This window comes from Nerophis lumbriciformis, linkage group LG11 (assembly GCF_033978685.3).
Source record: "Nerophis lumbriciformis linkage group LG11, RoL_Nlum_v2.1, whole genome shotgun sequence".
NCBI classification, from domain to species: Eukaryota; Metazoa; Chordata; class Actinopteri; order Syngnathiformes; family Syngnathidae; genus Nerophis; species Nerophis lumbriciformis.
The window spans coordinates 17929929-17957742 of NC_084558.2; the positions used below are offsets into that span (position 1 = coordinate 17929929).

General features: G+C 43.3%; 1 protein-coding gene across 1 annotated transcript in view; it reads left to right on the top strand.

Annotated features, from left to right (window-relative positions):
• Positions 1 to 2850: 2850 nt before the first annotated feature.
• The window catches only part of hs3st3l (heparan sulfate (glucosamine) 3-O-sulfotransferase 3-like), a 61953-nt gene continuing 36989 nt past the window's right edge, over positions 2851 to 27814 (top strand). The window contains exon 1 of the mRNA XM_061967168.1: positions 2851 to 3529. Coding sequence (XP_061823152.1) covers positions 3066 to 3529 — 464 coding nt within the window. The 5' untranslated portion in view covers positions 2851 to 3065. The remainder of the gene's footprint in view (positions 3530 to 27814) is intronic.

Below are 27814 nucleotides of genomic sequence, written 5' to 3' on the forward strand. Positions count from 1 at the left end.
CTGTAGCACACAAAAAAGTACATTTAATAAAAAAAAAACGTTATTATGGTCTTACCTTTACTTATAAATGAAGTCCATGCACAGCTCCTTTTGAACAAAAGCATCGATAACTTGTTTATAGAAGTCTTCCTTATCTTTCTTCAGTTTTAAAAGTCTCTCTGTCTCGATGGAGATCTTCCTTTAAGTATTACCTCCTGCTTCGATTGAAACTCCAGTTCAGAAAACTGTTTTATTTTAGATATGTAATCCTCCATGTTAATAGTCCAGGCGAGAGGAAAAAATAAACGATCGCTGCTAACTGTTGCTGCTTGTTGTCACTTATTCTGCAGCCGTGTAGTCGCAAGAATGATCTCTGGGATCACTAGCGCCCTCTACCACCAGGAGGCGGGATTACTGCGAGCCTCAGCCAGTGCGTCTTCGCAGCCGTTTCATGATTGCTCAGCACAAGAAATACGTTACACACATACAGTTGTTGACAAAATACACTGTACATTATATACCTCGGCTAACTAAACTATGGAAATGTATAATATCATTCATATAGCAATATGGTCTCACTGCACAGCAGGCCAGCAGTTAGCCGAGTCATTGCGCAATCCATGTTGAGGCACAACTGAGTGACGTGCCTCAACTGGCTGCTGATCACCACACCGTCTCTTCTCAGTATTTGAACAGCAAATGTGAAAATTCAGCGATTTTGAATAAAAATAATCTAAAACTGGTGAAGTTAAATGGAAAATAACTTTATAGTATAATCACTGGATACATATAACAATTTAATTATTTTTTTCTTCTTTTTACATTTTTTTTCTTTCCATGATGGCACGTGAGGCCCCGCCTCACCTGCCTCCCCTGACTGCACGTCACTGGTGAGTTCAGATAGCATAAGAACAAGTATATACATTAGAAATGCATTTGATTATTTACATTTGGTTATTTACAATCCGGGGAGGTGGGATGTGGAAGGGGGAGGCTGTTAGTCAAGGGTTGAGGTTGACTGGAGGTGTTGTTTTAGTGCGGTTTTGAAGGAGGATAGAGATGCACTTTCTTTTACACCTGTTGGGAGTGCATTCCATATTGATGTGGTATAGAAGGAGAATGAGTTTAGACCTTTGTTAGATCTGGGTTTAACGTGGTTAGTGGAACTCCCCCTGGTGTTGTGGTTATGGGGGTCATTTACGTTAAGGAAGTAGTTTGACCAGTGATGTGCGGTGAGGTTCATGACTGGTGAGGCACTGACCTCATCACAGTCAGATTTACAAACATATGAACCCTAAAGAGTATCTTATTCACCATTTGATTGGCAGCAGTTAACGGGTTATGTTTAAAAGCTCATTCCAGCATTCTTCTCTGCTTGACACTCAGCATCAAGGGTTGGAATTGGGGGTTAAATCACCAAAAATGATTCCGGGCGCGGCACCGCTGCTGCCCACTGCTCCCCTCACCTCCCAGGGGGTGATCAAGGGATGGGTCAAATGCAGAGGACAAATTTCACCACACCTAGTGTGTGTGTGTGACAATCATTGGTACTTTGACTTAACTTTAACTTTACACATACAAACTGTAGCACACAAAAAAGCACATTTAATAAAAAAAACGTTATTATGGTCTTACCTTTATGTAATATGTTGGGTTGGAGGCAATAACCAGGCGAGGTGATGAAGTACGTCTCTTTACTGTAGACTTCAGAACAGACTCAACACACTTGACGTCAGGTGCGCAACACCACGTAAATCGTTGGCCAACCAAAAAGTAACCCCAGTACGCTATAGCCAACATTAACCAGGAGATGGCAACAGACAAACATAGATCACTCTATTATATTCCTCCCCTTTTAGAAATGTAGAAGTTACTCAAAAGAAATAAACAACCCAACCAAAAAATGCAGCAGCTCAATAAGGAGCGAAAAAGTGCAAAAACAATAATGTTCGTGTTGACCTAATGTTGTGGCCCTGTCATTCACAACTCCTCCAACACGAACATTATTGTTTTTGCACTTTTTGGCTTCTTATTAAATAACTTTTTTAAATAGATTCAATCTTGCACGTGGAAAGTTTAAGTGTGGGCCTTATTGATACAACACTCCCGTCAGGGGGTGCATTCTACGGCGGGGGTGCATTCTCTACCACCAGGAGGCGGGATTACTGCGAGCCTCAGCCAGTGCGTCTTCGCAGCAGTTTTATGATTGCTCAGGACAAGAAATACGTTACACACATACAATTGTTGACAAAATACACTGTACATTATATACCTCAGCTAAATAAACTATGGAAATGTATAATATAATTCATATAGCAATACAGTCTCACTGCACAGCAGGCCAGCAGTTAGCCGAGTCATTGCGCAATCCATGTTGAGGCACAACTGAGTGACGTGCCTCAACTGGCTGCTGATCACAGCAAGTCTCTTCTCAGTATTTGAACGGCAAATGTGAAATAACTTTATAATATAATCACTGGATACATATAACAATTTAATAAATTGTTTTTCTTTTTACATTTTTTTTCTTTCCATGATGGGCCTCACCTGCCTCTAGTGACTGCATGTCACTGAGTTTGACATGTACTTCGGTATCAGGGAGGTGTAGCGGATTTTATAGACTAGGCTCAGTTAATTCGGATAAAAATGCAGTCTTTTATAAATTATTTAATCTTTCTCTCCAGTCTGGTAGCAAATGCTTCATGGACCGGTACCGGTCCCCGGAGCGGTGGTTGGGGACCACTGGTATAAAGAGCTACTCATTGATGCTTACTAAGCGTTGCAATGTATGCGTGCACGCGCGCGCGTGCGTAAGCGAGCGAGATAAGCCACGGTGGAGAGTTGCGGAGTAATCCTTCCTACTGTGGGCACGGGGAGAAAAGCACATTAGCGCGATGATGTCCTGCAAATCACGCAGAAACTAAATCAAGTTTGAGACTTTCCACGGAGTTTGGAAGGGGAAGGAGGCGCAGCGGCTGCGCGCCATGACGGACGACAAGAGACTCCCGGCAGGAGTTTGTGGAAAGACGACATGTGAGCCGCACACGTGCTAGGATGGCCTCTCGTCGCACTTGCACCTGTGCGGGATGGCAGCGTTTCACCATCACCTCCACCTTCACCATCACCTCCACCATCTTCCACACCTGCGGAGGCTTTTCCACCGGCTCACCATCGCGTCCTCTCTGAGCATCGTGTGCTTCTCGCTGGTCTATCTGCTCACCGGGGGCCGCCAGTCCGGTCTGGTGGGGAACTCGGACGTCAAGCAGCCTCCTGCGGGCTTCTTATTCGCGCTGTACGAGAGGAACGGGAGCGGGGCTTCCAGGGAGGGCTCCGTCATCGGCGCCACCGGCCATGCCGGGCTGGAGGCGAACATGTCGGGGAAGGAATGGACCGCCAGCCGGAGGTTACCGCATGCTCTGATCATCGGGGTGAAAAAGGGAGGAACCAGAGCTTTGCTGGAGTTTCTGAGGCTGCATCCTGACATTCGAGCTCTTGGGTCCGAACCTCACTTCTTTGACCGGCATTACGCACGAGGACTGGACTGGTACCGGTATGTATTTATTTTCATTTGACTGATTTTTTAAATTTATACTTCTTTCGTCATGCATCTCCCTCAGTCTATGTTTAGGGTTTGACTGACTTTGTGGGTCATTTCATCGGGAACCTTTTTGGCTGAGAGAGCCATGAAAGCCAAATATTTTAAAATGTATTTCCGTGAGAGCCATATAATATTTTTAACACCGAATACAACTAAATGTGTGCATTTTTAAGTAAGACCAACATTTTTAGAGTATAATAAGTCTCTTATTCTTTTTAATAACATTGTTATTCTGAAGCTAACCAATAACAAATAAAATACTTCCTACCAATATTGCGACTTCTTGAACAGGTGCGGTAGAAAACGGATGGATGGATTAAACTGCATGAGAATGTTTTATATTTTGAACGTGATTTTTAAAACTGATTACCAGCGGAATTATTCATTACTTACCGTGTTAAGCAATGTCAGCTAAGAATTATCTGAGAGCCAGATGCAATCATCAAAAGAGCCACATCTGGCTCTAGACTCGAGCCATAGGTTCCCTACCCCTGAGTTAGTGTCATTTGCTTCCCCCGCAAATAAAATTATTAAATGCATGATAAAACATATAACTGTAAGATACTTTATATTCAGCAAAGTGTCCTGCACATTGTACATCGATAAATACATGTTAAAATATGATTTAAACCAGTGCTTTTTTAACTTTTAGAACCTCAGGACCCAACTTTTCCACTACAGAGGGGCCCGGGGCTCACATCAAGTTAAAGTTAAAGTACCAATGATTGTCACACACACTAGGTGTGGTGAAATTTGTCCTATGCATTTGACCCATCCCCTTGATCACCCTCTGGGAGGTGAGGGGAGCAGTGAGCAGCAGCGGTGCCACGCCCAGGAATCATTTTTGGTGATTTAAGCCCCAATTCCAACCCTTGATGCTTAGTGCCAAGCAGGGAGGGAATGGGTCCCGTTTTTATAGTCTTTGGTATGACTCGTCCGGGGTTTGAACTCACGGACTCACTAACCACTAGGCCACTGAGTAGGCTTAATACTGAGTTTGTTCTTACTCTTGATTTTCATGGTATTCAATACTTATATCAAACCTCAGATGATACAAATAACTGATGAAAATTAAATTAAAATTAAAGTGCAAATGAAACTACGGTTTCACCTCTTAGTCATATTTTTGGCGCATATTTTTTCCACCACTTTTCCCCAAGTGGTGGAAAAGTGAATTACAACTGAGTACCACTGCGGTGGGCTTGTGGTTAGAGTCTCCACCCTGAGATCGGTAGGTCGTCAGTTCAAACCCCGGCCCAGTCATAATAAAGACTATAAAAATGGGACCTATTACCTCCCTGAGCTTGACACTCAGCATCAAGAGTGGGAATTGGGAGTTAAATCACCAAAAATTATTCCCGGGCACGGTCACTGCTGCTGCTCACTGCTCCCCTCACCTCCCAGGGGGTGATCAAGGGTGATGAGTCAAATGCAGAGGATAATTTCATCACACCTAGTGTGTGTGTGACTATCAGTGGTACTTTACCTTAAACTTTTTTTATAGGGGTTAGTGCATGTGCCTCACAATACGAAGGTCCTGGGTTCGATCCCCGGGCTCTGGGTTTTTCTGTGTGGACTTTGCATGTTCTCCCTGTGACATTGGGATAGTTTGATTGGCAACAATAAATTGGCCCTAGTGTGTGAATGTGAGTGTGAATGTTGTCTGTCTATCTGTGTTGGCCCTGTGATGAGGTGGTGACTTGTCCAGGGTGTACCCCGCCTATGCAGCTGAGATAGGCCCTCTAGGGGGCGCTTACTTCCCAACAACGCTGATTTAATCTACCTTAAACAATGGGAAAATAGCATTTGTTGACTGTTCCCGCTTCTTAAAGGTGCTGTTTGTAACATTCACACAAATGCATAGAGGGCGTTATCTTTCCAATGTATTTTACACAGTATATCCCGCCCTCTTACAGCTTCTCGTACGTGATGACGTAATAGCGTACGTACGCAACACATGGACGTGCATTAGCTTTAGGTGTTGTTTGCTAAAAATAGCAATTTGGACTAGCTGTCATTTAATGTCGTTTCTATCGTAACAACAACATTACTGCAAATTGTTTGTTGCTTGTCTTGGACTGCTTTTGTATGTGTGCACACACTCCCTGCGCGTAAGTGTTAATGAAACCGGGTGAGTGACAGACGTAAACACCAATCATTTTATTCGGGCCGGTAAAAATTTCTATTGCATAAACTTTGTAATTGTGAAAATTATAGACAGTGTGTTCTGTTTAACCTCTAAAGGCTTAGTGGCCACATGCGTGTACAGCACCTTTTGGCTCTTATTTCCAAAATTGTGTACACTACTGAATTGGGGTCTAATGGCCGCTTATGTGGACACTGCCTTTTGGTGGTGTCAGAAGAGTATAACATACAATGGAATTTGGGGAAAAAAAAGTGTAAAAATAAGAATTAGCATGTCACTAAACATGAAGTACACATATGTGTACTTATGGACTAAGTACATCTTATCAAAAGATGATTCTTAGTTTTTATTCTAATTAGGGTCCAATAAGCCCAAATAGCAAAGAGAAATAGAAAAAGCATGTAAACAAACAGCTTGGGCCTTAACCACTAAAGGTAACGTAAGGTGATTGTAGCAAGGCTTAGGTACGGGTTCGTCTGGGACCACAGGAACTGTCACAACCATCCGATGCAGCGTTTACAATTCTTTTATTTTCTTTCTCCCAAAGTCTCTTTCCGCTTTTCAGCGTCTCTCTCGTGGTGTCGCTCTCGTCGTCTCCAGCCCACACCACCCCCTCATGGTCGCCGACGCTGCTAATAAAAGGAACAGGTGATTAGATAACTCGTTCCAGCTGAGATATCCACTCACCTGTCTGCCGCTTCATGGCCGGCCCCTGCACACACCCCGCCCGCAGGGAACGCGTGAACCACGCCCCTCTCCACATGCCTCCACCGCTAGACTCAGGCCGGGCAGCCGTCCGGCCGTGCCCACTCCCCCCCACACCCCCCCATAGCGGGGCGAGAGAGGAAGTCGGCCACGGCCATCTGCGCACCCGGCCTGTGGACCACCCGGAAGTTGTAGGGCTGTAATGCCAGATACCACCGGGTGATCCGCGCGTTGGCGTCCTTCATGCGGTGGAGCCACTGGAGCGGTTTGTGGTCCGAGCAGAGACTGAAGGCACGCCCCAACAGGTAGTAGCGGAGGGCCCCGACCGCCCACCGGATGACAAGGCACTCCCTCTCCACCGTGCTGTACCTTGCCTCCCGGTCCGAGAGTTTACGGCTGATGTACAGCACGGGGCGGTCGACGTCCCCCACCCGCTGGGACAGCACCGCCCCCAGGCCCCGGCCCGACGCGTCCGCCTGCAGACAGAAAGGGATGTCAAAGTTAGGCATGTGCAGCACCGGCTCCTCGCAGAGTGCTGTTTTTACCTTCTCAAACCCCCGCTGGCACTGCTCCGTCCACTGGACCAGTTCTGGAGCACCCTTTCGGGTGAGGTCAGTCAGTGGGCCGGTTAAGTCCGCGAACCGGGGAATGAACCGCCGGTAATAGCCCGCCAGTCCCAAAAACTGCCTCACCTCTTTTTTTGTCTTGGGGGGTGGACAGGCCGCGATTGCCGCTGTTTTGTCTACCTGGGGCCGCACCTGTCCCCCTCCCAAGTGGTACCCCAGATACTGTACCTCCCTCCGGCCAACTGCGCACTTCGCCGGGTTGGCGGTGAGCCCCGCCCGCCTCAGGGACTCGAGCACCGCCCCCACCCGCCGCATGTGTTCTTCCCAGCTGCCACTCTGGATGATGACATCATCCAGGTAGGCAGCCGCGTATGCAGCGTGGGGGCGCAGCACGCGGTCCATGAGACGCTGGAACGTGGCGGGCGCACCGAACAAGCCAAACGGAAGTGTCACAAATTGGTACAAACCTTCCGGAGTAGAGAAAGCCGTTTTTTCTCGGGACTCAGGTGACAAGGGAATCTGCCAGTAGCCCTTGGTCAAATCCAGCGTTGTGAAAAAACGAGCAGTGCCCAGCCGATCTAGGAGCTCGTCGACCCGAGGCATTGGGTACGCGTCAAACCGTGATTGTTCATTCACCCTGCGGTAATCCACACAGAACCGCACAGTCCCATCCTTCTTCCCAACCAGAACAATGGGACTGCACCACGCGCTGTGGGATTCTTCTATCACCCCCAACTCAAGCATGGTTTTTAATTCCTCCCGAACCACTTTGCGCTTGTGTTCGGGAAGCCGATATGGCCGAGACCGCACCGTAACCCCCGGGCTGGTCTCAATATGATGTCGGATGAGATTCGTGCGACCGGGCCGCGAGGAGAACACATCAGAGTAGCGCTGCTGTAACTCAGCAACCTCCGCTCTCTGCGCCAATGTGAGCTGGTCATCACAGGCCAGCCGAGGGGCCGGGCCAGAGCGCGGGATCTCCGGCCCCAACTCCTCCTCCTCCCTCACTACTGTCACCATGGAAACAGGCTCCGCCTCCTTCCATACCTTCAGCAGGTTCAGATGGTAAATCTGAGTGTCTCCGCGTCGGTCCGAGCGCCGAACCTCATAATCGACATCACCCACTTGCCGTGCGACCTCAAAGGGTCCCTGCCACTTTGCAAGTAATTTGGAGTTTGAGGTTGGAAGCAATACAAGTACTTTTTCTCCCGGTGTGAATTTGCGTAGTTGGGTCCCCCTGTTATACGTGCGCCGCTGACGCTCTTGGGCACGGAGCAAATTCTCACGTGACAAGTGCCCCACCTTGTGGAGTTTTGCTCGCATGTCCATGACGTACTGAATTTCATTTTTGCTGGAGCTCGGACCCTCCTCCCAGCTTTCCTTAATAACTTCCAGCACTCCGCGAGGCCTTTGGCCGTATAATAACTCAAACGGTGCAAAACCAACTGAGGCCTGGGGTACCTCGCGCATCGCAAACATTAGGGGGTCCAACCATTTATCCCAATTCTGTTTGTCCTCGTGCATAAATTTACGGATCATGGTTTTCAGCGTTTTATTTAGTCTCTCCACCAGCCCATCTGTTTGCGGATGATATACGCTGGTGCGGATCGCTTTAATTCCCAATAACCCGTAAAGTTCCTTTATCGTGCGCGACATAAAGGACGTGCCTTGGTCAGTCAGAATCTCTTTCGGGATTCCAACTCGGGAGATGACCTGAAACAGCGCTTGCGCAACACTCTTGGCAGAGATAGAGCGCAAGGGCACTGCTTCGAGATAGCGCGTTGCGTAATCCACCAGGACTAACACAAAGCGGTATCCCCGTGTGCTCGGGTGAAATGGTCCGATGAGGTCCATCCCAATTCTCTCGAACGGGACCTCCATGAGCGGTAATGGGCGCAAGGGCGCCTTTGGGGTGGCCGCTGGGTTCACCAGCTGGCAGTCTGGGCAGGCAGCGCACCAACGGCGCACGTCTGCCCGGAGGCCTGGCCAATAGAATCGGACCATGACCCGATTAAGTGTTTTATCATACCCTAAATGGCCAGACATGGGATTAAAATGCGCCGCCTGGAAAACCATTTCCCGGTGGCGTTTTGGCACCAACAACTGGGTGTGTTCCTCCCCGGTTTGAGTGTCACGGCCCACTCGGTACAATCTATCCCGAATAATTGAAAAATGGGGGAATACCCGCGCTTTCCCCGGGCGCACCAGCTGACCGTCAATATAATCCACCTGGTCCCAGGCCTCGCGCAAGGTTTCATCACGGGACTGCTCGAGGGGAAAATCCTCAGTAGGATGCCACCGGGGGGCCGGGGGGGCCTCCCGCGAATCCCCCCCCGGTTCCCGCTCGGCAGTACCGGATGAAGCCGCGTCGCCGCTGAGAACTGCGCGGATACTCCCCTCGCCTACTGTCCGTGAACGCACCCCCACACATTGCGTCACCAACTGGTTAAATCCCGGCCAATTCGTCCCTAGAATTACGGGGTGCGTAAGTTGCGCGCTTACGGCAACCTTGACTTTATGCTTTTGATCTTTATGTAAAATTTCCACTGGCACAATAGGGTACTCGTGCACATCCCCATGAATACACCTAATTTTCACCCGTGTTGCATGCCTCAATACCCCGGGTCGAACCAGATTTTGGTGGATCATGGACTGTTTACAGCCCGAATCCACCATCGCCCGGTATGTACTCCCTTGTACCCTTATCGGGACGCAGTACGTCTCCCCCAGATCGGGGGCGGGTGCTGGAGGCCCGACAACCCGCATCACCTGCCCCACCTCCATCATGGAGCACTCCCGGCGCACGTGACCGGGCCGTCCGCACCTCCAGCACACCGGCCCTGGTGTTTGAGGCGCCATCTGCGAGGGAAGCCCCCTCTCCGCAGCGCCGGTACCCTGAAATGCACCAACAGAGGAGATATTATAGCCCCGTGTCCCCCCCCTTGCTGTGTATATGTGGGTGCGTGTGGGTGCGATTTTTTGTTGGCTGCCCGCGTGGGGGACCTGCTCGTTGGCTCCGGGTGGCTCGGCCGTGCGTGGTCGCTGCTCCCGGGACGTCTCCTCCATCCTCCCCCATAGCGGGGCGAGTCGTCGGTGGGGTGCTGGGGTGGGCCTTTCGGCTGTCTTTGGGGTCGCCTCCCGCTGGACCGCCAGGTGCTCCTCCGCCAGTTTCACCGCTGTTTTTACATCTGGGGAGCTGTGGTACCGCACCCATGCTGAGGTCCTGGCCGGGAGGGCATCAATAAATTGTTCTAGGATGATGGACTCCAACATCTTTGGGTCCAGCCCATTGGGCTGGAGCCACCGGGTTGCCGCGTCCCTCATCCGGTATGCCAACACGAAGGGCCGGTCCTCTGCCCCCAACTTCATGGCCCGGAACTTTCGGCGGTGGTCTTCGGGGCTGCTGCCTACCCGGTCCAGGATGGCGTGGCGTAGATCGGCATACTGCATGCGGGCGGTCGCCGGGAGACTCAGCGCCGCCCGCTGCGCCTCCCCCACCAGGAGCGGCAGCAGCTTCGCGCCCCATTCCTCCTCCGGCCACTTGCACGACGTCGCCGTGGCCTCGAAGACGTCCAGGAATGCCTGGGGGTCCTCCCCCTCCACCATGCGCTTCATGGAGGACATCCCTCCCGCTGCTTCTGCTCTGTTCATCAGCACTCGCAGCACTTGGGTCTGCTGTCTGCTTGCCGCTGACACCTCGGCCAGAACTTGGCCCAGCGCCTCCAAAGGGGTTGGTGCCGACATCCTCTTCCTGGTCCGCTTTCCTGTTGGGCGCCGCTGTAGCAAGGCTTAGGTACGGGTTCGTCTGGGACCACAGGAACTGTCACAACCATCCGATGCAGCGTTTACAATTCTTTTATTTTCTTTCTCCCAAAGTCTCTTTCCGCTTTTCAGCGTCTCTCTCGTGGTGTCGCTCTCGTCGTCTCCAGCCCACACCACCCCCTCATGGTCTCCGACGCTGCTAATAAAAGGAACAGGTGATTAGATAACTCGTTCCAGCTGAGATATCCACTCACCTGTCTGCCGCTTCATGGCCGGCCCCTGCACACACCCCGCCCGCAGGGAACGCGTGAACCACGCCCCTCTCCACAGTGATGTTGTAGTTATATTGTTTGCTTTGAGAAATGTTACTGGGAGGATGTTGCCAACAGCACTCCTAAATATAAACTTTACCATAAAATATGAGAATTTAAATCCTTCAGAAATGCAACTTTTTTCAACATATTTGTGTTACTCCTTATCCCAACTACTTTAAGTGTATTTAGAAAAAAAGTACACATTCACACTTTAGTCATGTCTAATGGTTTTTAATTAGGGGTCTAACGATTGATCGATCGATCGATTTATATTTCTAAACTTTAGGTATATCGATCTGTGCTCGGCACGTTTGCATTACGGGAGAAAGGTATCAATCCAAGATCGTTTTAAAAAGGAATTAAAAGATTTTATTTTTACTAGACAAAGGAAAACATTGGAATTAAGAACGACAGACATTATATGAAGTTTTGCACTTTCAAAATTTAGGACGTTAAACAGTAACCCCGAATTTCCACCGAATATAAAACGGCCGTGGACTGGCGTCATCGCGGAAGGGCGCTGCCCTCTGCTGTCCTGCAATTCTCTGTCGTGCAGCAAAATAGTGTCTCGCAAATCCTTGAGTAACCACGTGATAAGGAGGTGGGGAGCAAACATTTTTTGACCCTGAAGAGAAGCAGAAGCAAATCAACTGGGTGCCCTGAAGATCTTTCACTTTTTTGAACATTTGTATATTCAACAATGGGTATGTGTAATATTTACATGTATATGTGAAACTGTATTATAATCTCTAAGTTGTTTTCAAACATTAACGGACATTATTAACCACTTACCATCCAATTGTATTACTTGTGCAATTAAATGCCAGACGTTTTCTTTTTTTTTTAAGTGTCAAATATGATTCGGTGGTTCTGAGCCTCCAAAATTAAGGCCTCCTCATCCATGTTGTTGTTGAAATCACCTGAAAAACTATCAACACTTGACTTCACGTTTGTCCCCTACCATTATGATGTTACAAGGTGTAAAATACGCCCTGCCTTGAAAACGGGGTATTTTATTTTGAAAGTAAACCGGATACTTTTTTTGTGTTTGTGCATGACTTCCTGTCTTACACTAGTAGATTTTAGCTAAATTGAACGGATTTGTTGCGGCGTCTAGCCAAAATAGAAGCTCTGCGTATATTTAGCAATGGCATGTCGGTGACGTTTCGCAGGCGTTGGAAATTGACACATCGACTTGAATAAAAACAGAAAGAGTCTGCCGCCGTGTGTCTGCCGATCCGCGGCCGTTTCGGGTTCTGAGGACATTCGGGCTAAGTCTGTTTTTGCCCATTTGTGGCGTCATCAAAACAAAAATGGAGGATAGCTACAGTGGTCGAGAAAGGTCATAACAAATGCAATCACCACTAGACAATATCTTAAATTAGAACCCAAATAATTTCAGTTACGGCACGATTACAAAAGCTACAGCATAGACAAAGGACACAACACACTAATATAAAAACTTTAAGTCACAAAAGACCAACACAACGGAAGGGATAGCAGAGCAAGTTACACCGATGCACCAACTTCTGCAACACAACAACATGAAGCAGACAAGGAAAAGTAATTTAATCAAAAACAAATAAATACAAGAGATGAATCAAGGAGGCTATGGAAATTAGGAAGTGAGGGGCCAACACCATCAACAAGGATGAGGAGACATATATGCTTCTGCACACCTAGGACGCAGTCCTTCATCGGCGATGCCAGAACAGAGACCAGATACTGTATGTAATCTACTGTTGAAATGTTGGTTACTGTACTTTTTTTGAAAATTGCTTGACTGTTGAAAATGTGAGCAGAAAACGATTCCTCTTGTTAATTAAACGTGATTGATTGATTGATTGATTGATTGAGACTTTTATTAGTAGTTTATTAGTAACCTAAAGTTTTGGTTGCACTTTATTCAAATCTGATGTAAATGAATTGGCCATTAATTGTTGTTTACTTGATTGTTAATTCATTTATAAATAATTCCCTTACCAGAAATAACAGGAATATAGGAAACTTTACCTGGACACTGCAGTTTAAGTTTCCTGTATTTTTTTCACAGTCACAGTGCTTGATTTTTTTTATTTTGCTAAAAAGTTACTGAATCGATTTCAACTCACTGAATTGTTTCATATCGTATCGCTCTCAAAAAATAATATCGTCCTTTAATCATATTGGCAACCACAAATTCTGAATCGACTTGAATGTTGTTAAAACGAATCATTACACCCATAGTTTTTTATTCAGTCCTGTTACCAGAGGTGGGACCAAGTCATTGTTTTGCAAGTCTCAAGTCTTTGCCCTCAAGTCTCGAGGCAAGTTCCGAGTCAAGACAGGCAAGTCAAGACTGGAAAGTCTCGAGTCAAGTCCCAAGTCCTGCATTTTGAGTTTCGAGTCCTTTCAAGTCCTTTTAACCACGGACTAATATATTTACACAGATTGTGTATGCTTTTAAAACGCTGTATTTATTTATTAAAACAAGTGCATTTGAAATTGCAGGGAAAAAAAATAGTGCTGACATTGCACTTCATAATAGCATTAACAAGTCATTTTAAACATTTAACTCATTCCTTTACAGAATAAACACATTTGAAAAACAAGTGCAACTGTACTTATTTGCACAAAAGTGTTAACATTGTATTTCCATGGCATATTGCATTGTAACTAGTTCCACAGCAGTTTCTATCCTGTTCTTACCTTCTCTCATTGATCTCATCTCATACTGTATGTGTGTTAAAATGTGCGTACACATGAAAAACATAACAAATACATGAACATAACAATGAACAGAGTTGTACTTTTTAGATGTCAGGGCCCTATGCAATATGTACACATTCTTAATATAGTATACATTGTAACTGACCTTTATTTGACTATGTTTGTCTTTTTGTAGGTGGCTAAAATACACGGTGCTGCTGACCGCCGTCTAACGTTACGTTACTGTGTGTGATACATTGACTAACGTAATGTTACTGTGTGTGATACACTGACTAACGTAACGTTATGTGTAGGTACCTCATGCAACCCTGCTTTAAAAAAATCACTTGACAAAAAGTATGAATAAGGTAGCAAACTGCAGTGGACGCAACAAATTGCCGTGTTTGCAATGACGTTTTAACCATAGACATTTTATAAGTAGACGGAGCATTGGTTGCTGTGACGTGAGCAATTTGGCCGCCATCTTGAAGTGGTGATGACGAGCCGACGAGCAGCCTAAACTGACAGTTGACAGGTAGAAAACAAAGATGCTGGGCTGGTGTTCAGCGTTTTCCTGCTCAAATGAGCGGACTGTTGAAAATAGGTATTGGGGGATTACTTTTCACAAGTAAGATTTAACATTAACATAATATTGATTGTATTTTGTGAAAAGAATATTACCACAGAGTTGAGAAGAAGCAAAGATCTTCAATATTCGTATGTGAAAATCACAAAGAAATCTTCTGGGGGAGGATGACACCCTACAGGGGTTTGGTTTACAAACTTTCAGCCCCTCCTAAAACAAAATTCACCAGCCGCCACTGATTATGATGCATTCTCATTTTAGGCAAAATATAAGACAATACTTTCTTAACAGTATAATTGTAACCAGAAATAAGTCTTCAAGTAACAATATTCAAATACTAACATTGTTGGGTAAGACAGAATTTGGTTTTATTCTGAATCCAGTGAAACAGAGTGGTGGTTTTAGCTGATATAAAGACTTTCAGGTGTTTATATATGTTTATGTTTTAGTATTTGGCAGACACTTTATTCAAAGCGACATACATAAAAAATACATATAAAACAATCACTTTAAACATGATCATTTAAGGGAAGAATGTAATACAAAATATCAATACAAAGTGTCAAGACAGAATAAACTCTCTGCTGCTGCAGCAACAGAGATACAGTCTATAGGTCCCTAAGATATATAGATATCTAATGTATTCATGCATTGTTTATGTAGGATATACGCATGTATATATAACCTAATCATATTGTTTCTTCAATTTAAAAATAGCTGACCGTTTTTTTCCCCCTTCTCTGGGATTATATTCCCAGTTTTGATCTGGGACGTCTGGTCACTTATAGCATATAAGAATATTCTATTACTGTTAAGCAAACTATTAATCAATCAATCAATTGTTTATTTGTATAGCCCTAAATCACAAGTGTCTCAAAGGGCTGCACAAGCCACAACGACATCCTCGGTACAGCCCACATAAGGGCAAGGAAAACTCACCCCAGTGGGACGTCGATGAATAATAAAACACGCCAAAACATGTGTCTTTTATCATAGCTACACGTATGACAAAAAAACGCGTGAAAATCAGTCGTATTCAGTGAGGTAAGATGAATTAAATACACTGACAGTTCATTGCTCCTGCCAAATGAATTGCACTGGGTGGAGCGGATCACCACTCCAAGATGGCGGCCCCGCGTCTCGTCAGCGCCAGTAGGCAGTAGCACTCGATGCTGTGTACCCTTATAAGATGTCTATGGTTATAACGTTAGCAGTGAGTTTACAGCCTCACTGATTTAAATACACAGCAAATAAAAGTCACGTTGCTTAGCCAATAAACGTTAGCTTACATTCAAAACTTACCCTTCTTTGTGCAACTTCAAATGTCGAACGAAGTTGGAAGTTGTTGCGTCTCCGTCTGTAATATTCAAACTGCATGTTTAGCATACTGCAATTCGTTTTTTGTTAACCAAGTCGTAGTTTTTATTAGGGATGTCCCGATCCGATATTTGGATCGGATCGGCTGCCGATATTTGCCAAAAATTGCGTATCGGCAAGGCATGGGAAAATGCCGATCCAGATCCAGTTTTAAAAAAAAACTCTGGTCCATGTTTTCCAACGCACCGATTTAAATAATACATTCCACTTTTCTGCTGCTCCGTAATTTCCGTTCCGCATTTTCCAGCACACCTTCAACACATTCACAATCCTCACGCAGTTGCTTTTAGCTGCTGGCATTACACGACAGGCTCTTCTCACACTTTCCTGTGTCTCCCTCTCACAGACAGCGAGCGCACCTTCTTACACACGTCACATACTGTCACGACATACGTCACGTCATACGTCACATACTGTCACGACATACGTCACATACGTATACGTCCTCTCCCAGCAGAGAGGTAGCAGCATGGCTAACGTTAGCTGTGATGCTAGCGCAGCCGTGCGAGCAACGCTCCCTCTAAGGTGCTCGCATATCAAACTCTTTTGGCTGTCTTTTTGACACTTACATCCGGCGCCCCCCTTCACACCCTGGATTATAAATAATGTAAATAATTCAATGTGATTATCTTGTGTGATGACTGTATTATGATGATAGTATATATCTGTATCATGAATCAATTTAAATGGACCTCGACTTAAACAAGTTGATCAATTTATTGGGGTGTTACCATTTAGTGGTCAATTGTACGGAATATGTACTTCACTGTGCAACCTACTAATAAAAGTCTCAATCAATCAATCAAAACACATAGAATCATCATACTGCTGTGATTATATGCATCAAGTGTTCATTCAAGGCTAAGGCAAAATATCCAGATATATATTGTGTATCGCAATATGGCCTTAAAATATCGCAATATTAAAAAAAGGCCATATCGCCCAGCCCTAGTTCAATGATGCCATTTCTGTTTGTCATGTATAATTTTGTCTATTTTGTGTTTATCCTTGAATAAACAGGTCAGTTTCTTGTTACCAACCATTGTGTATTATTCAAACTCCCCTAATTCAGCTGGCTAGTTGTTATCAAGAGTACTAAAACCCTTTTCAACATGATTCTGACAACTAAGTAGGCTAAATAACTTTAAACTTTAATACATGCTCGGATAGGCCAGTATCGATCAGTATCGGTATCGGTCAGTATCGGTATCGGATCGGAACTGCAAAAACAATATCGGTATCGGATCGGAAGTGCAAAAACCTGGATCGGGACATCCCTAGTTTTTATACCCGAACAAAACCAACTTTGGCATAATTTTGTCTCACTGGCGCGTTTTGACAATTCTTGTTCGGTGGTTGTCCTGCAATTTGATTGGATAAATGCTGTGTGATGAAAACAACGTGGATCTAATTTGATTGGCTATTGTACTGAGAGTACACACGCTGTTGGACACACACGCTGATAGATAGACACACAAATACAAAATGAAAGATACAGAGCGCTTCAGAATAACTTTTTAATCTTTGGGTTTTGGGGAAAGTAGCAAGTCATGTCAAGTCAAAAGGCTCAAGTCCAAGTGAAGTCACAAGTCATTGATGTTAAAGTCTAAGTCGAGTTGCAAGTCTCTTTACATAAAAACTATACTTTTTATTGTATACATATTTACGTTTGGTTATAGTTATGACATGACCCAGTGACAGACACACAATACAGCAGGGTGCTTCATATGCACAAACTTAACATGTCGGCTTTTCGAGCAGTGAAAAACAGGTCTAAAGTGTTTTCAATGGCTATTATTGCTTTTTTTTTTTTAACTCCAAATGGGTTATTTGGATGATTTTTCCTCCAAAATCGTAAGGGATGACAAAACAATATATGCACGGGGAAGTTTCACTTGTTAAATGATAAACTGTCACCATAGGTTGATCTTGTGGTTTACAACATCACCTTCTACAACACCAATTAGCAGCCTCCAGCTTTCCGCTCTTGGTGTTTTTGCGTACCAAAACATATCCCTACTAGTATTCCATAGAGGTTTAGGTGACAGTCAAAGAGACTGTGCCATCTGGTTACACCACTCCGTGCGTGTTGTGTGTAGAGGTCTGCGTAAGCCAGGGTGAGAGCAAGGCCTGCAGGATGAGTTCTCGCAGAGCTGCAGAGTAATCATCTCTGCAGCCTGAGCCAGATGTTACTTTTGTCATGTGGCCTGTTGTTCTCAGCGTGTTTTAACATTTCCGATACTCAGAACTCACGCACCCAGAAACAACAGTGGAAGGGGCAACCTATTTTGTGCAGACAATTAGTAGCGGAACCGTTTTTGCTTCTGCTTCTGTAAAAATGTGCAAAGCGTGCCCTTAAAGCCCCCAAAATATGATCTCAATATGGCAGATTAAAACTGGGCCCAAATCTGGACTGTGTCATGAAATGCTAACCAGCTTACACTACAGTATATTACTGAGGCTCAATATTGGCTTTGGCTCAATGCTGGAAGCGTCTTTTGCAAGTCAGCGTCACCACAAATCTGACACACACACAAAGTGTTTCCCCAAACATTAGCTTTGAGGTAGCGGGTGGGGGGCGGTGGGGGGCGGAGGGGGGCGTAGCTTGTATCGATATCGACACAAAACACACGCACGTAATCTTATCTTAGTGTAGCTAACTGAAATGCAATCGTTTATCTATGCAATGGGCGAAGGTCAATGGAAAGACTGCAGAATAATGTGTTTGTAAGTAGTAACATCACCACTCAGTTGGGTAAGGTGGTGGTCACATGGACAGCAGCTGAAATATTATTCTGGAGGTTGGCCATCATGTTTGTTTGTCGCATCACACAACTGTGTCCATTTACAAACACCAGGAGTGTGCAACCTTTTAAGGGGAACTGCACTTTTTTTGCCTATGATTCACAATTCCTATGTAGGAGAACACATATGTTTTCCTTTTTTAATGTATTCTAAATAGTAAATAAATGATATTAAAAGACATCTTACAATAGAGTCTATGGTTGTCATTCCATTAAATGGTAAATGGGTTGTACTTGTATAGCGCTTTTCTACCTTCAAGGTACTCAAAGCGCTTTGACACTATTTTCACATTCACCCATTCACACACACATTCACACACTGATGGCCGGAGCTGCCATGCAAGGCGCTAACCACGACCCATCAGGAGCAAGGGTGACGTGTCTTGCTCAAGGACACAACGGACGTGACTAGGTTGGTAGAAGCTGGGGATCGAACCAGGAACCCTCAGGTTGCTGGCACGGCCACTCTCCCAACGGCGCCACGCCATCCCCTATTTAGCCTATAAAACCCTTAAAAAAAACATCCAAACACCTCCATTAAGGTTTTATATACATGATGTAAGTATATATGTAATGTAGTAACAGGCACATTTATAATAACATTTAATATTTACGTATTTTGCATACGCAGCACGTTAATTTAACTGATTAATACTCACTGCAGACTTTATGAGAGCCAACGAACATAATAAAACACCACTTACTGTACAATGTCTGCTGTCATGCCGACTGATAGAATCTTGTTATATTCTTGTTTGGATGAAGAATGACTCATAATACTTGCGAAGAAAAGATGGGTGGAACCAAGCGTCTTGTCTTGTCGTTCTCGCCATTACCATCACATTATTTCACGTGAGATGCATAATTTATGATCTACAATAAACTTCCACAAGCAAGGAAGCGAGGAAGCAGCTTACCAGTCAATAATGTAAACATTGGCACATGAGGTTGGGATCACGTTGCCGCTATACATACTTTGTCTGTGTTAGCGCTTGTAATAAAAATATTACTAATACTTGGTTAATATAGTCATGAAATGTGAATGGAGTATTGTTGGCGCTTTTTATATGATTTTTTATTGGGTTTTATGGGCGGAATAGAGGACCCCACTTTTGGCTCTGTTGTAAGTGGACGTTTATTTGCGTTTATTTACGAGTTAGAATGCATAAAAAAAAAATACATCCGTGATCATGTCTTACATCAGGGGTAGGGAACTTATGGCTCTGGAGCCAGTTGTGGCTCTTTTGATGACTGCATCTGGCTCTCAGATAAATCTTAGCTGACATTGTTTAACATGATAAGTAATTAATAATTCCGCTGGTAATCACAATGTTAAAAATAACATTGAAAATATAAAACATTCTCATGCATTTTAATCCATCCATCCGTTTTCTACCCCACCTCTTCAAGAAGTCGCATTAATGGTAAGAAGTATTTTATTTATTATTGGTTAGCTTCAGAATAACAATGTTATTAAAAAGAATAAGATACTTATTATAATCTAAAAACGTTGGTCTTAAAAATGCACGCATTTAGTGTTAAAAAAATATGACATGGCTCTCACGGAAATACATTTTAAAATATTTGGCTTTCGTGGCTCTCTCAGCCAAAAAGGTTTCCGACCCCTGTCTTACATAATGATTGTAAACAATAGGCAAAATTCCCCCAAAAATTGCATTTTCCCTTTAAGTCTGGACAAATGATCTATAATGCACATAATACACAGTAAAAAAAAGAATATATGTTTTAAATGTTTCATCTAATATATAATATGGATAAATAATACATAATTTTTAAATCTACTTTAATTAAATGTATTTTTATACTATATTTATAGAATGTATTATTAATATTTATTTGTGTAATTCAATTTAAAATGTGAAACTCTTACAGTCAATGCTATAGATACAGTACACACAGTGAACTACAGTGCAGCCGGAATTTATTCACAGCGCTTCACTTTTTACACATTTTACAAATTCTTGAATCCAGATGGTTATCCACTTCAGCCCCAAAATTGAATTGCTTGTTCCTTATCTCATTTCTGACGTATCCTGAAGGTTTTATCAAGATCTTCATACAACCTTTTGAGCTAGAGAACATACCAGTTTCGATAGATTACACAGAGGTTTAAACTAAGAAACAGCGAGCTGCAAAAGACCAGGTGATGCGAATGTGACACCAGACTGTCACGTCCCCCTGCAGGCCAGATGGGGCTCACGGCATGTCGAGCCACTTGACATCACTGTCAGCGCTGTCAATTGACCTCTGACCTGAGGTCACTTTACGCTGGGAGTTAATGATGTGTCCACACGGCTTCAAAAGAAACAGAAGACACAGTGAAACACAATTAAACAAATACATAAATAAAAAGCCTGTTTAAATCTGAGGTCTATAGTTGTCATCTTACAATTGGAAAATTGCTGGTGAGATTCCTTGCATAGTGCGTCCACATTTTTGCCCGGTCGCAAGGCTAGCAAGGGTTAGGAACAGTGTTAGGAAGCTGATTGTGTGAGTGAACTGGTTGGCAATTTAATTGTTCAGTTGTGACGAGGCTAAATTCATTGGCGGCATGAAACCCATAAATAAACAGGATTGTATAAAGTGCAGGGTTCAAAGCCTGGGAGAAAACGCACCTACTTGTAGTCCGGAATTTATAGTACGTAACATGCAATTCACCACACTCTATTCACAATGCTTGAGTCAAGTGGAACTGATAGCTGCAGTAGAGGCAGTACTCATGAGGATTTTAGTTTTTCGTGGAGAGCAACATCCGGGGAAAAACACAAACCGGAAGACGCTCGGAAAGAAGGACAAACATTTTTTTCCCCCCGCAAAAACGGCAAGCTCGACAGGTATACTCGATGTGCGGCGTGTCTAATTCCCGGTTAGTGCCCACAGTGGCCTTTAAGTAAGTAAGTAAGTACATTTTATTTATAAAGCGCTTTTCACAGATAAAATCACAAAGACCTGTACAAAACATAGGTGAAGTAAAACAACAATTCAATTTAAAACAACAGGGGCAACATCATAAAAAGGATACAAAGTGGATTCAAAATGATAGTTAAAAGGTGCATTAACTAAAAGCTTTACTAAAAAGAGAAGTTTTCAAATGTTTCTTAAAAGTTTAAACACAGTCAAGATCACAGAGGCACTGGTGCAAATTGTACCAGAGTCTGGGAACTATAGCCTGGAATGCCAGGTCTCCACGGGTTTTAAAACAAGTTTTTGGGATCTTTAGAAGACCCTGGCCTGAAGACCGGAGGCTGCACCCTGAAGACTATGGGCATTGCAAGTCAGTGATGTACTGAGGGGCCCCACCAGGCAACGCACGGAATGTCAGGACTAAAACCTTATACTCAATGCGGAATTTAACTGGAAGCCAATGAAGACTGGATAAAACGGGGGTGATATGGGCTGTTGGTCAAAAGTCTGGCAGCCGCATTTTGTACAGTCTGAAGTCTCTTTAGCGTTGACTTGTTGAAAAGTGTGAAACGAGAATTGCAATAGTCAATGCGAGACGAAATGAACGCGTGAATTATCATTTCGAGATCCAATTTTGACAACAAATTTCTCACTTTCGAAATATTTCTGAGATGATAAAAACAGTTTTTGGTCAGTTGACGACAGTGACCATCCAAAAACATGGCCTGGTCAAACACAACCCCAAGGTTTCTAAGGTTGCTTTTAACAGATGCACTCAGAGCACCAAGGGAGTTCTTGATCAGGCGGATGTTTTTATCGGGGCCAATTATCAGAGTTTCCGTTTTGTTTGAATTTATCTGGAGGAAATTTGAGAACAACCCGACCGTAGTGTGTGACAAGTATCTGACGTCAATGTGTTGCGACGAGCCCTGCATACCTCATTTAGGAACATCCTCCCAACACAGCTGCTGCACGCAGGCAGCCTCAGGTACTTAACTCACCTTCCTCCCACAGAGAAAGGGCCGGGGTTTCATGTCCAACGGTTCAACTGTGAGGTTAATAGTCGAATCAGACTCCTCTGAATCGAATCGTTCTGAAGTCTGAACAGTAGAACTTCTTTAGAGAAAATACAGTTTAACAGTAAATAATTGGAAACCACTGCCATAAAGGATATTTGTTTCCCATGTTGCTTTCTCCCTAAGCATTTTGACTGATATTGCAATATCCAGACCCAACCGAATTGACCACAGAATTAAGAAACACCATCACACGCTGACCCTTTACTCTAACCCTAACATTAACCAAAATAAGTACTAGGACACTTTTCAGAACTATTTAAGTATGCACGTTCATAGCATAAATTTGAACATTTTATCACTGATTTAATAATGTTCAGAACCAACCATGGTGAGGTAAATGGATGGTGAGGTACGTTGTATCTTCATGGCAACTCCTTGACCCCAATAAGCATTTAGCTTCAGAGGGGCAATTGAGATCACAGCCCCAGACAAAGATGCTCTAATGGTCTTTAAGGGGAGATTGGATCAGGAAAAGCACTGGAAGTTTCCTGCGGACCGCGATGTTTGGGATCGATACATATATCTACTCGCACTGACCTTGGGTTGACTCCACCATGAGAGCGCTTTGCATTGGTCAGCTCAGCTTCTGTTACAATTAGCAGGAAGCTTTATCCTGCTGCAGGATAATCTCAAACACAAGGGGTCATGTTACACGCTTGCAGTTCTTACTCCTCCTCTGGAGCTCTAAAGGCATCCATTAAAATAGCTGAAAATTCACATTTGACTCCTGATGCGTTGTTGCTGATAGATGCCAGCAGAAGTGAATGGAGTAAGAGATACATTACAAGGAGGAGAGAAAAAGCTCAGTCGGACTGGAGGTTAAAGGGTGACTACTGTTACAGCAACCTCGCACATCTGCGCTGACCTCTGCCTCAACCCTGGGGAATGTCATAATAGCTGGGATTGTGTGTGTGTGTGTGTGTGTGTGTGTGCGTGGCTAGGCTGACTTCTTCAGATTCTGTCACCGACTGGAGACAGTCGTGTCCTTCAGACAGCAGGGCTTCTTCTATTTGGTTCTTGAGGTACACTCAAATGTATCAATGTTCAGTGTTTCCCCCAGAAAATGTGTTAGTTGGTGGTGGTGGTGGGAGAGGGCGTCGCCCGGGATAAGCGGCAGGACGGGGAAGGGGGTGGGTGGGTGTAAGGAACTGTGTAACTCGGCCTGTCGCCATCATGTCTCCACCTCATCGCTGCCACCACAGCCTGGGGGGGCAATACACAACAGACTCTGATTACATTGAACACATTGTTTATTAAAAAATAACAAATAATAAATACAAATATTAGAGAAATAAAGAAGCCTACAATTTTTGGTTGTGTTTTCCGCTCCATTTTCAGAATGACGATATACGATATATATCTCGATATTTTTTCCGTAAAGTATAAACAAAACACAAAACAGTCCTAGTTACCTGAGATACTAAGTATGTCATTATTAGTAAGTCAATATTTTGACTTAGTAATTTGATGTTAGTTTGTCTAAATCAGTGGTTCTTAACCTTGTTGGAGGTACCGAACCCCACCAGTTTCATATGCGCCTTCACCGAACCCTTCTTTAGTGAAAAATAAAAAACTTTTTTTTTTTCAAATTCAAGACAGTTACGTTTTTTTACTGGTGCACAAAATGAACCGTGCATGAACATCACTTTGTTCAAAGAACAACACAAACAGATTATGAACTCACAACAAATTACACACCTGCAAATCACATGGAAAATTAGAGGGAAAATTGTTTGGGGGTATCCATAATATGCCGATAGGGAGAAGTTTTTATTTCCACGATGAGTTGTGTGTGTCTTGACTTCAGCGGCGGAGGCTCCGCCGAACCCCTGAGGCCGACTCACCGAACACCTAGGGTTTGATCGGACCCAGGTTAAGAACCACTGGTCTAAATTGTCAGACGATCGCTTCTCTGATGTCTCCATCATGTCCAGAAGTCTATTCTTTATCTGGACGTCTTCTTCTACTGCATTCAGCAACTTTGTCTCAATTGGAAGTTTTCGTTTTAGTCTGTCGTGCTTGTGGCTGTTGAGTTTTGCCTAGTGAAAAAAAAAAAAATCATTTTTATAAGGATTTTTACAAATAATCATGAATGCATTATTTGGGATAAACCCACTTTAGCACAGGTGTAAGATAGTGACATGTTATTTACAACATGTCAATAGAGCACTTCGAGGTATTTTAATTTTGACACAAAAAAAACATTTAATGCAACTGCAGTTTTACTTAACTCAATATTATTTATTACAAGAAACTACTCAAAGCATTTTTAATGCAACCCTATTTAAATACATCTAAAACAGCTGAACTTTAATATATGCTTGTCATCTTGACTTCTGATTCCAAAGCAAGTATTTTTTGTCACACTGATGTCAAACAATGATAATATTAGAACAAATGGGTAAAATATGATTCCACATTGTTGAAAGTGGTCATCTGAGAGCATTTGTAATTGGAGTGCAGTTCATATAAAAATGTTTTGATGCCCCAGATATAGAACATCTATCTGCCTTTTAACAATATTACTTCCTAGCAATGAAGTTAGCGCCCACGTACCTGAAGTAGAGCTCTTCTCTCTTTCACCACAGAAGATTGTGAATTGCTCCCATTGGAATCTTGCTGCTCTTGTACATCATTCGGCATATCTTTGTCTGTGACCAGGCTGTCATGGGTGAATGGAGAATCCGAACTCCTGTGAGAGCTTGTGTCAATATCTGATGTTTCTATACCAAATTGAATGGATGTAGTTGATGGACAACCGCCCCAGATCTGCTCGCATAGTTCGAAGTACAGCAAAACAACTCTACCGTAACCACTTCTTCCACCTGCGTCGACTGATTATCATCTGTACTTTCCACAAATCGCTTTCCGTTTAGTGCCAATAGTTGTTTTTGTGATGTCCTCTTTCCGATGAGGACATTCCTCAGATGTCCCTCCAAGTCCGTACCGTTCCAAAATAGGGTAAGAATGTCACCAGACTTGGACTGGCAAGTTTCCCAGTCAACACTTTGTTGAGTTTAGTTAACTTTAAACTCCAAAACGATGCTTAAAAGCTCTACTTCTCTGTCAGTCCACATATATAATTATTTCTTGCCGTGACCCGCCATTTTTGCTATATGCCGCCTCCGGAAACGATGTTTTGAATGTTTCTGATTGGCTAAAATGGTCTTAAGTCCTAGGCTACAGCGCCCCAAGTACTTTGGCACGCGTATGACACTCAGTGTATGCGTTTGCTTGGGGACAGAGATCATTTTTAAAATGCGCACGTGTGGCTGAAGATCTTGTTAAGACGTTAGTTTAGGCGGTGGCTCTTTGTTGTTAAGGCAGCCGCCTTAACAACAAAACGCTACGGGAAACCCTGATGTTATTGACCCTATTGTGTTTGCATTTCTCGCATCATGGTGTCTCATTGTCAACCAAAGAAGCAAAAAAAAGATAGAGTGAATGAAAGGACACAACTACTGTACGACAAAAAAAAAGGACTAGACCGCCACAAGATGGTTTGTTTCATTGATCTGTTTCATAGCAGTCGTTCCGACATTAAAAACAGTAAATATGCCTAAAGTGGTAGTGCATAGACCAAGAAAGAGCCCACCAAATGTTCGTGAGGTACGTGTAAAGGTGCAGGTACAAATGTATTTGCACTTACGATAGCATCAATCAGTCCCTCCAGAAATTTTCAACGTTGCGATTGTCAATTTATTGGACATAAACGAAAGGTTATGATCGACTTTCAGTCATAAAACATGCACAAATGTCCACGAGAATGTCTTCAACTTGTGGACAACAGAGCCGACATCAGACAATAAGACATAATAATAAAAACAACAACAATAAGACAGCCTTAGTGCTGTTTGTTTTACAAACTATGCATGAGAGTAGTGTGAATTGATCACATGTGCAAGCAATAGAATGCCAGCAGATGGATCACACTGTTGGTTAAAATATGTATTCCATTCATCCATTTATACCACTTCTCCCTCTCTAGGTCATGGGGGTCGGGACCCTTTTGCAGCTGCACTTGGGCGAAAGGCAGAGTCAAATACACAAAATGTATACTTTATGAATAAAGAATATATTGAAAATAACTTTAATAGGCATATATAAATATACGATATCTCACAAAAGTGAGTACACCCTTCAACTATTTTTCCTACATACTTACATCTTTTCAAGGGAGAATGCTAAAAATTAAGCTTGCGTATAGTTTAGAGTAGTCAGTGTACAGCTGGTATACAACGTGTAATTTCTATAGTAATGGCCTTCAAGATTATTTGTATTGTTTACATCTCTGTAGCATAAATACATTTTATCTGCGAAAGAAAAAAAATAAGTTTAGTCTTGTCCTTGCAGGAATACACATGTACGTTGTTGTGGCTGAATAATGTGTAAACATTTTTGTTTGTCATGTTGGTCAGAGTCTTTTTTTCAGTGTTTTGGTTTTTTTTTTTTCATTATTTAACAATGTTTTTCCTGCAAATTTCCATATTATAAATACAGAGGGAAAATCACAACAATTTATTGCATATTTAACTTTCTCTCACGATTCTATTGTAACAAACACCTAAAAAAAAAAACTTGCACTTTCAATTGCAGTAATTGGGAAGAACTTCTGCAAATTCAGGCATCTCAAAAAAGCCCCGCAAGATGCTGGGGGGACTGATACATTTTTGTCAATGTCAAAACATTTAATTTTAGGTAAAAATGGCTAATTTATTTTGTACATTGTCGCTATTAAAACCAATTCAATATAACAATATATCTACATTTTAGCTTTGTTTTACAGGTGACAAATGAAATTTATAGTATACCTAATATATCTCATTAATAATAGCTTAATTTTAAATTGGAACTGCCCATTTTCTTAGAATTTGAGAAACAAGAAGACACATGTCTTTTTTGTAGGATCCTATAGATCAGTGGTCCCCAACCTTTTTGGAACCGCGGACCGGTCAACGCTTGAAAAGTATTTTTTGTCATAAAAAAATACAATCATGTGTGCTTACGGACTGTATCCCTGCAGACTGTATTGATATATATTGATATATAATGTAGGAACCGAAAATATTAATAACAGAAAGAAACAACCCTTTTGTGCGAATGAGTGTGAATGAGTGTAAATGGGGGAATAAGGTTTTTTGGGTTGGTGCACTTATTGTAAGTGTTTCTTGTGTTTTTTATGTTGATTTAATAAAAAAATAAAAAAAAGTTTTTTATTTTATTTTATTTTTTTACTCTCTTGTGCGGCCCAGTACCATTCTATCCACGGACCGGTACCGGGCCGC